A 10,929-nucleotide genomic window follows, 5' to 3' on the forward strand; every position below is an offset into this window, starting at 1 on the left:
TAGTGTACAACCCTTTAGCTTTAATGGTGAAGCAAAAAATACTGTAAAATAAATTAGATAGAAAACATAGCCACAAGCACATTTTTTTTGATTTGTACAACAAAGCAATGCGACATAATGGTATCTGGATCTCCATATATACAGAATAAAAAATAGTCTTTTTTAAAGATTTAAGTCTTAGTCCAAACACTTTCTTCAGTGTCATTTCTTTTGTCTTGAGTAAAGAAAACACATACAACCACATTTTTTTCCTTTTTTGAGTGTTTTTCTTCTTTTTTTTTTTGTCTTTTTTTCCCATTTTCCTTGATTTTTATACATATCCATATTAATGAACATCTTGGTAATTTCTGAATTTCTTTCAGTCCATACTGCAAAGCAAACTTTGTATGGAAAATATTAAAATTGCTTAATATTAGACATTGCACAGTGGTACAGTGTTGAATGCAGGAAGCAGAAAACACAAGTCTTTACAACAATAAGAAATGAATGCAGAAGTGTGCCTTAGGGCAGGATAGGTGGCTCCAGTACTCAGTGATAACACAGAAAGAAATTCCTTGTTTGCTGATAAAAGGGCAATATGGGGTATTTCAAAACATTTAAAAAGTTTTTTTTAAGTATGCACATTCATTTTAATACACCACTACAATGTTGGACATAAGTGCTTTTATAACGACGAGCTGTTCAAAAAGTATACCAGTACAACAATGCACTTGGATCTGAAAGGGAATGGAATGTGAGTGATTTCTTTGTGGTAATGAGGAAAATGTGGTGTCGATAACTTCACTGAGCCCAACATCTTTGTGAAGAAAAAAAAAGTTCTTTACTGAAACAACCTTCCACTGAAAATTGGCAAACACTCACACAAACTCTTTGGTGTTGTTTAAAATAAAAGAATATATGTAGACATATGTGTATATGTGTACTCAAATTAATATTTATCTTCACTTTCCTTTTTTTTCTTAATTTTCTCTAATGTGCTCAAAAACGTTGTCCTTCCTTAAGTGCAGCTCCCCTTTCTTCCGATACCTGTTTTTAATTGTGACTAGGCTGATTAGAATGTTGGTATAGTGCAAATTGTAAACGTTCAAAACGTTACTTCAAAAAAACCAAAAAAAAAACAATATCAACAATAATAATAATAACAATAATAATAAAAAATAATAACAATAATTAAAATAATTATAAAGAGAAGTGTTTGGCTCCAGCAGCTGGTCAAACTTGTTTCTTTCAAGTATCTCTCAACAATAAAAACATGAAATATACTTTTTAAAAAAAGTATCAAAAGGTTTTACTCTTTTTTGTTTGAATAGGTAAACAGTTCAAAAACAAATGAGAAACAAAACAAATGAAGAAAAAACTTAAAACCATAATACTTGACACGTTGCATAGTTTTGAGATTTGTCAGGCACCTCATCCACACGGTATCTCTTTATTGCAGTGCCGAGAAGGAGGAACACCACTGCACCTCGGCCACATAAATATTTTCTCTCCTTCTTGCTCCCTCAATTTTTGTAACAAAAATATATTATATATTCATTTTTTTTTTTTTTTCTGAAAGTGCCACAGAGACTGCTCAGAGTTACATACACCCACTGGATTTGCTAATGACTGAAAACAAATCTGCGTCACGTCATTCAGTCCCCGAAAACAAGACGAACAGAAAAAAAAAAAAAAAACCGTAGCGAGTCTCTTTCAAGGGACGGGGATTGCGAAATTCCTCTCTCGTTCTCCCTCCTTCTCCTTTGTTTTCTTCATTGTTTAAAATGTACTGGTTCTCAGGGCGATTGCCCCCCGCGCCGAGCACCTTACGAGCACCCGCATTCCTCCACCACCATGTTCTGGATGTCCTTTTTGACGATCTTGTGCTCCTCGTTGTAGTAGAGCATGGACATGGCCCGCAGCCGCGTGGGCACGCAGCAGGACTTGATGTTTGTGAAGGGGGTGTAGCCCCGCATGCGGTAATGGTTGATGACGGTGGAGTGGAAGGAAAGGGAGGAGCCCGTGATGCTGGCCACGTGGCTCGGGCAGTCGCCCTCGCAGTAGTTGGCGTGGTACCCTGGCGGCGCTATGATCCAGTCGCTCCAGCCGATGTCCTTGAAGTTGACGTGAAACTGCTTCTTGCAGCAGATGCGGATCTTGCCGTCGCATTCCAGGCCGCGCTTGCGCCGCTGGTGCGGGTGCTCCCCCGTCTGCCGCACCACCACCATGAGGAAGGGCCGGTGCGACTGAGACTGCGGCTGCGGCAGCCGCTCCGCCGCCTGTGCCAGGATGGGCAAGGCCCCGCCGTCGGCGCACTGGACGCAGGACACCCGGAGGCTCAGCAGGCTGCCGCCGCGCTCCAGCAGCTCCTGCACGCTCCGGGACACGGGCAGCGTGTGCCAGCCGCTGCGCCGCGTGTCCACCGCCTTCTCGGACACGGACACCTCCTGGACCTGCCCGTCCGGGCCCTGCCGTTGCTGCAGCAGGCGGATGGTGACTTTGGCCCGGCTGCGATTTGTCTTAGCCAGCTTGAGGAACAGCCACACATTTGCCTGTTCCACCAGGGACAGGTCATTGCCTTCCCTGGAGATCTGGAAATTCACAGCATCCGGTGTGTCTCCTGGAAGGAGGGAAAGTCATAACGATAATTACTATTACTGGCAAAATTAAGCAATATTTGTAGCTCTGTAAGGCTGTCTAGCTGACGGCAGACAGCACTGTGTGACAGACTGCTGTGGAAGAACAATTGAGATCTATGTCATATGCATGGAGGTAGTGTAGCACAGGGGTTAAGGAACTCCAAAGAGTTTATTATTCAGGTCCTTAACCTGAATTACTTCAGCAAACATGCAGCCTTCTAAGTTATGCAAACCTCCCTTGATAAGGACTTCTCACCGTGCAAATAAATATTGCATTAATATGTCTGTGCTGAATTGCAAAGAAGTTTTCAAGCACAAATAAACAAAGATAAAAACGTTTGCTCGTGCAGTGCCTTCCATGTACAGTGCCTTCCGTTAAAAGCCATACTTCAGATAACCATTGTAAACAACTCTGTGCTTATCCGTCTGTGTATATGGCTGTGCATGTGAATAGGGAATGATGACTCTCCCTTAACCTAATAATACCTTTCATTCATGAACTTTCAAGAAAACCCAGGGAAGGACTGGAGGAGAACCTGGTTGATGTGAGTCTCTCACCAGGTATTATATCTACTTAATGCATACTGTTAGAGGTAGTGCTGCTTCTAGTCATTAATGGGTGGGTTTCATTGAAAGAGTTTTATGGTAAATCTATTTTGAATACCTTTAAAATAGATCTAAGTGCAATTGAATTAGTCCTCTTTTTGTGACTCCAATTCCTTGTACACCATGCTTGTGATTATACTAGTTCTTTCAAGTGATATTTCAACAGATTCACGTGTTGTGACTTAAAAACACACATTCTTCAAATTTGCTTGATTTGTAACTTTCAGATGTGTGCTTGAAAGATTTAATGTGTCATTATACCTTACTACATTTAATGTATTGTTCATTGAATGAGAAACATGTAGAGCCTTCTTGTATGTTTTGGTAAAGTGAATATTAAAATGTTAAAAAGATTTTTTGTATTTATGGAACATTGTGAGAATGACAAAGGCATCAAATTGTCCTGTTTATGATAAGTAGTGACAGATCTGTTCAAACACAGCAGGTGAATGACAAGCAAAGTACAGCCAACAATAATTGGTTTCTAACCACCATGCAGTCATTGTCTCCCTTTCTCTCTAGTCAGTCGGGGAATGACCTCTGAACTTGTTACTGCTACGTAAGCTATACAAATCCAGTCCTCATCAAAGGACCCCACACTAAAGACATCCTCACAAGAACAGAGCTTGAGTGCTCTGTTGCTCTACATGATTCCTGAATGTGCTGTAAAAAGGCTAAAGAGATGTGCAGTAATCCCTCAACAATAAACACCAGTTTAGCGGCAAGAGCACAGTTTGCACAGCTGTCCCCGGCACTGCGATGGAAAATAACATTTACACATTCCTCCCCTGTCTTCAAGGGCCTGATGGATAGAAGTACCTGACAGCTTACTGAACCGTCAGTGGGGTTCCTCTCCTGTCCAAATACTGCCCCTCTTAATGTGTTCAATAATCCTGCTCTTTATCCAGTTTAACTTGACAGATAATTGTCTTTGATCACTCCCCCAGGGGCTGTTTCATTCTGTGTGGCATGGAATGCTCTCCTGTGAAACTGAGAAACGATTTGTTGGACATCTCAAAATGGTTTACTCTTTGATTTCATCCAGTGTGATAACGACAGGTAAATCGGCGCCTGTTTCTGTAGCGATCCTTCACCATCAGTAACACATGTCAACTAAAACCAACATGTTCTATCTAAAATAATAAACGCAATGGTCAGGAACAGTCTCAACAATCTATTGGACTTGGTTACAGGAAATTCATTGTTATATCACTTTTACCTAATTTAGCATTTGGACTATAAATAAACACCCATTTCCTTTAAGCTGCTACTTCCCAGCACTATTTGCTCTAGCATTAATGTTGCAGGTCATACTTCATATTTCTTGTTGACGTTAATTATGGCAGACTTTGTGGTTATTGAATTTGGTTTTTTGGCAGGTTTGACTCACCATCTGGGACATTGCTGTCAGGATGAACTGTATAATTTGAAAATTACAACTGACCTCTGTAGTGTAACTTAACAATATCAGATACATGAATCCAAACTCAATAATGCTATGAAACAATAATGCTAGGTTGAGCTTAAAATGAGCTAATTTAGAGCCACCCATTAAGAAAACATCACAAAATCAGGTGCACAAAGAGCAGGCGTTTTCTTTGTGTCTTTAGTCCAACCCAAAACGTCAAAGCCATTATTTGAGCAGGTTTAGTAAATTGTAATTAGAAGGATCAGATTACATTTTTAATCTGTCCAGAGGTCTCCAGCTCTTGGTGAGTGATGGGGGGGTGGGGCACAGGGGGTTCATTAGAGAGGAAGAGTGTTCTCCTGATTGCAAATACATTCTTCCGGTGGGGCAAGCTTTGGGAGACATTTCAAGATTCACGAGTGCCCTGCTCTTGAAGGAGAGCACTTACTGTAGACGCCTTGGGGCTCTCTGCTAAGGATCATCAGTGGCATATGCTTGCCAAAGGTCAACTGCGTCCTTGGTCACGTAACCCCACTTAACTTAAAAATTGCATCTCTTTCCCTCCTTCTAAGTGGCCCTTGCTCACTCACAGGACACATTCTGGCTTGTTGCTGGTGAGAGATGAATTATGAGCACGGCTGGTGTATTGCCTAGCAAAAAGGCTGAGACTATCACCCAGCAATAAGGCTGAGACTTCCTCAAAGCAGAGAAATGGCAGCTGCATCGAGGAATCGAAGGCTGATATATGGCACAATTGAAGATTGCATTGGTGATGAAAGAAATTTCATTTCCTTTACTGAGTGCATCACACCTTGCTCCTGGTCACATACATTTACAGTGCTAGACATACATACATACATACAAACATTATGAGCTGTGTGAACAACTTTAGTATTCAAAGGCAAAATAAAATAACTATTAAGTCATTAACTCTGATTATACAAACTCCCTTTTGTGGACATCTTGCTCCATGTGCTGTTCTTGGGTTATTGCAACCCATTTGAGCTATCATAGCATAAATGTAAAAAAAATTGCCACAATAGACGGATTTGTACCTGTTATTGACCTACAAGGCAGTTATTCTGCTGATTTACTCTACATGAGCAAGTAGGCTAACAACATATGTAATGGTCACTTCAAATGCATTATCTAAAAAGCAAAGAATATTTGCTTTTGTAGCACGCAAGTAGCTATCAAGCCTGGTAAGCTTAATGAGCTCAGTTGTTAAATTTCAGCATATTTAGGCAGTCTCCTCATGGAAAGTCAATGCAAGCCAAGTTCAAATGAAGTTCCTATCCTGACTGATAATGCAAAGCAAAGGACCAAATAAGATGCTCATCACTGACTTGCTATGTAGTATGCACCATGACTCCGAAGGGTACAACTATAGTACCAAATATAAGCATCATATCCACTGATTGTGTGTCAGAATGGATTGAGAGAGGAGAGAAGGCACAGTACAATAGTGGTCAGTCCCAAACTCTCTTGAGTCTTCTCTCAAAGCCACCCAGGTATTTCTTCAAGTGTGGAGCATCAATCTCCCACTAAGAACTGAAATTACAACCCTCCCTGTTAGTGCCATGGTCTCACCACTGCTCCTTACTGAAACGACTTCAACATTTGTGCTTGATCTCATATAAAAAAATTTTAAAAAGCCCTCTTGTTTAGAAAATAAAAATCTGTGGGATTTTTGGTTACGGCCATGGAATGTGAGTGCTGGATAAGGTGCTGCTGAGAAAATACCTCACCGCAGCACAGATTTGTCCAGTTAAGGTGCTGCCGTTTTTACTGGCATTAGCAGGAAATTCCTAACCTACTTTCCCTGTCAGGGAGACTGTTTTGGATCCTAGTCTCCTAAGCAATGGATTTTTGGTTTAGGTCTGAGATATATCGGGATATTGTATGGTAATAAAAGTCCTGTGAGATAAATATGTAAGGCAACTACAACCGCGCAAGCTAGTTAAATTATGTAAAAGCTATAAATACTGCAATATCATAACCATAGCAAAAAGGATCACCCACGGTATGCAATACTTGTGTTTATGTTTGCTTAAGTACCAGAAGGTCCCTGTAAGAAGTTAGGAAAGGTTTGGAAAGCGATGAGTACCTGACAGGAACATGTGATTTCTTGTGCTGGGTCAAACATATCCCAGTCTTCCCACAAACCCACAAACATACCCCAGTGTTCTTTTCTAATCATGAATCCTGGGAACTTGTGTGACCGGCGCCTATCCAGCTCAGCAAGACATGCAGCTTCAGACACTAGTTCCCAAGACATTCAAGTTTATTTTTAATTTAACAGCCTAAGATATGGGAAAATATGTATAAATGTCTGCCTTTGTCTAGACTCTTTTTCTTTTCCTTCTTTTCCCTTAATGCTCTGAAATGTAGCCTCAGCAGTTTGTTTCTCTTTGGCTAAAGTCTGAGAAAAGGAACTATAGCCTGTCACCAAGGTTTCATGTGCTCCTATTCTGCTTGGACTTAAAAATTTTAGGCCTCTAGGATGAGTTTGTTACAAGATGTTGGGAAAAGCACTAGAGTTACTCATTTGGGATACTGTGAAGGGCACTGGTGAAACATGCCAAACATGCATCAATATTTTCCTATTTGGCTGGAGCACACTACTGACAGTGGCAAAAATAGCAAATTCCTTAAATGTCCCTGGGGGCAGACTACTTTTAGTTACTATAATTGGCAATACGCAATGCTTTTTTCTGAGGAACTTGCAACAAGCAGCAAGTATTTCGGTCAGCTGGCTGTAACCATGTTACCTCTATGCCTCAGGGCTACTGATGCTGTGGGGAGACAAAATGGCATGTAGTTCACTTTCCTGTATGCTGCAGCATATGTTAAGTTTAAACATTGACAATCACAGTTATACGTTTTGTGGAAGATCACCATTGTATTGTGTACTCATAAAGCCATTGCAAGACTGTTATGCCTTCGTGAATGGCTATGTGAATCTTAGGCATATCAGCCAAATAAAACTGACTTGTCTTGTTGTGGCAGCTAGTGCAAACATATTGTCAATGTTTGACTTCATTCCTGTTTCGATGCCAACTTGTCAACATAGGGCCCTCATTTTTAAAAGTTATTTATTGGATATTCTGTTGGCCTATTTGTTATACTGTATTTGTATTTTAAACAGAAATGAATACAGTGGGATTTAGTCAATAAAGATTAAAGTTAATCATTTCACTTTATTCACTTCATCTGATGATCAAAGGTAGCAAAAAAAATAATAGTGGTATATAATCTATTTAATTTATACTCTATTTATACTACTATTCTGTATACAGTACATATAGGCATTTCCTTTGAATCTTTCCTCTGAGAGAGAGAGAGAGAGAGAGAGAGAGATGCAATGTTGCATCCCTTAATGCATGGACAGATGCATGATGGAAAGACTATGCACAAAGCCATCCCAGGTAACTTGCACCTCTTGCTATGTGAACACTGTATTATTGCCCTGGCAGCACAGCAAAAACAGTCTAAGGTTGAGGACATTGCAAAAGAAAGATCAATGTGGACATTGGAATTTCACTAATTATGCTGTGTTTAATTAATTGCTCCATTCAAAGGAGCAGATCACAGTGAAATTGGCACTACTAGTACTCTGCACTCACCCAGTAAGCACGGTCCTTTCAACAAGTTCAACCCCACAGCCCGAAACAATTATTGGGGCCCATATTTCAATGAATGAAGCAATTATATGGGGTAAATAGTCCTGCAGGATCGCTGGACTTGAACCCACCATCCCAGGCGCATCGTTAACGCCCCTGATTTGCAAAGTCTTTGATTAGGAAAGCCCCCAGCGGAAGTGTGCAAGAGCCCTTTTTTCTTTTAATCTAAGGTTCATTCAAAGGCTATTTATAGAATGGAGCTATTATGGGTATTTATGTAAGTAAACAAAAATAGGGAATATGCTGTCACATGCTCTTTCTGTGGTGGAACCCCATGATGTGCGGACTTTGAACACAGGTTGGAGGTATTCATTATCAGACACCAAATCCAAGGTATGACATTGTCATTTAACATGTAAATTTAAGCAATTCTGAGTGTAAATAAAACTGTATTGTTCTGATCTTGTCTCGATTTATTATCCAAGAATATCATTTCAGGCCTACCAAGACAATGTGATCATGTGTATATATAATGAAATATTTATCCATAGCTCAGAACGTAACGCGGTCTGGTCAACAGGTGGTCGACATAGGTTTTGACCACTTTTTAAATGCGATTTCTTCAAAATACTCATCTGAATGAGACAAAAGTAACATTGCACATGTTCACTCTTGTATGAATGGCAGGAGTGATAATGAAAATGATTAAACTGGCGAATCATCGGGCACACCAAGGAGAGCTGGTGTAATTTTGCAGATTGTTTGTTTATTGTGCGTAATAATAAACAGATATTTTCTATTATATGCAAACGGTATTTGGAACTGTACCCTCTTGTGGTGTGCATGAGAAAAAGCATGCAAATAGGTCAAGTTCTTTACCAGCGCAGGAGTAGCTATATTTCTTTCGAGATGTAGAATCGGCAAAATAACCCAATTGGTCAGGTTTACTAGGACTTTTAAGACTGATCTTAATAGGAATCGAGGCACGGTAAGCACGATGTATTTGATTTCACAAGCGATTTCTGTCATAATTTACGCTGTCAGTCTGATTGACAAACGATATGAATTATTGTATGTGTCCATTCGGTTTTGATATTAGACATATGGACGTTGAGGGTAACACAAGAAAATGCTTTATCTCGCTTGCTCACTGCAGAGCCAGGAATCTGCAGAATAGGGGCTGTTAATACGCCATTTACGTTCGATGTTTTGCGTTTTAAGTCACAATAAAATATATATCGCATAGACCTGCGTGGCTAATATGCCATTTGTGAAGAACTATAAGACAATGCTATGCAGTTGCAACAAAATAGCTGAAATCGGAATTTGGCAAACGTGTCCGTTGAATTAGCCAATGGTATGTATGCAGGCTACATGGCTTCGTGCAGTCAAGTGATGTAAGAGTTAAAATATGGAGTATTAGCTATTAATATCGAATTACCTTACTGTATTGTATTGCATTGCATTGTGCTGCATAATGCACTCTTTGCACTCCGCTCATATGCTAATAGTAGCCTATTTTGCTTCGCTTGTCCCGCACTGTTGCCAACATCACGCTGTGCTGTGCTCTCGGCTTCTGCACTCTCACCAGTAGTATTTATTACTGGTGCTTACTCAATAATTTCACCCGTTTGGTTAAATGCTAATGCTCAAGCCTTTAGCGTCTAAATAATACAGCTGCCGCTCGCAAATGTTAAATAAGCCGTGGTATACTGCTTGACATTTACACAGATATAGCCTACTAGGCCCTACGGATGAAATAATGATAAACAAAGAACATGCATTATTTAGGTAAATGCGCCAAAGCGCATTCTATGCGTCCCGCTTTCATCGGAGCATTGCGGTGTGGCACGTCGCTTGCTGTGGCGCCAGTAATGTATACTAGCATGAACAGAGTTCGCTTGAATTAAAATGGGGTACGCGGGTTTGTTTCTGCTTAAATGAATATTGGACCAAGCTGCGCTTTCAGTTGTGGCTATACTATCATTATGAAAACCAGCGAGGAGATTCCAGACAGTAGCCTAGTCATTATCTCCAGCTTGCGACACGCATGGTAGTAATACTGGAAAGTAGCGGGAGGGGATTGATCTTGGGACTCTCCCGCTTGTTGCACTGCTTCATGTAAAAGTAAGGAAAGCATTATTCTGCCGAATAAATTGACGTCAAACGAAATGTAGGCTAGTTAATTCCTATCGTGCAACATATCCTACCACTCACGATAAAATTAGCCTACAGGCAAGAGTTTTCATCTACGTATTAGGGACCAGTGATTTAGATTGCTGAACAAATTGTCAATATTTATTATTCATATTTTTATTCAGGTTTTTATCGTCTAATCTTTAAATGTATGCATTTAAAAGACCTATTAATGACATCTGTGAGTATCCACATCATATGATCCTTATTAAATCACACCTTTCAGAAGTTACCTGGCAAATGTTAGAATAGAGTTTAAAAGCTACAACTAAAGAATAAGCTCCAAAAGTATGCAGTCTTCTACTTTGTGCAATGTGCTCTGAGCAACTTGACATCAGATGAGCGGGTGAAATTGTTTAAATCAAAATGCAATATTCCAGGGGAAATTTTTTCACAAGTGCAGCACTTCAGGGGATTTCTGCTAATTTTGCTAATCAGCAGGGTCCTCTCTATTTTGTGAAGGGCTCTTAAACTAAGA

General features: G+C 40.1%; 1 protein-coding gene and 1 long non-coding RNA gene across 6 annotated transcripts in view; one reads left to right on the plus strand and one right to left on the minus strand.

The window, feature by feature from the left end:
• Nucleotides 1-10,929, minus strand: part of LOC118226185 (inhibin beta A chain-like) — a 12,921-nt gene continuing 1,992 nt past the window's right edge. The window contains exon 2 of the mRNA XM_035415592.1: nt 1-2,599. Coding sequence (XP_035271483.1) covers nt 1,806-2,599 — 794 coding nt within the window. The 3' untranslated portion in view covers nt 1-1,805. The remainder of the gene's footprint in view (nt 2,600-10,929) is intronic.
• LOC118226187 overlaps nt 8,942-10,929 on the plus strand; it is a 25,732-nt gene continuing 23,744 nt past the window's right edge. For 2 of the 5 annotated variants that reach the window (XR_004764979.1, XR_004764977.1), the window contains exon 1: nt 8,942-9,243. This is a non-coding gene — a long non-coding RNA (uncharacterized LOC118226187). The remainder of the gene's footprint in view (nt 9,244-10,929) is intronic. The other 3 variants (XR_004764981.1, XR_004764978.1, XR_004764980.1) reach the window with 3 other exon arrangements.

Source organism: Anguilla anguilla, chromosome 4 (genome assembly GCF_013347855.1).
Source record: "Anguilla anguilla isolate fAngAng1 chromosome 4, fAngAng1.pri, whole genome shotgun sequence".
Taxonomy (NCBI): Eukaryota; Metazoa; Chordata; class Actinopteri; order Anguilliformes; family Anguillidae; genus Anguilla; species Anguilla anguilla.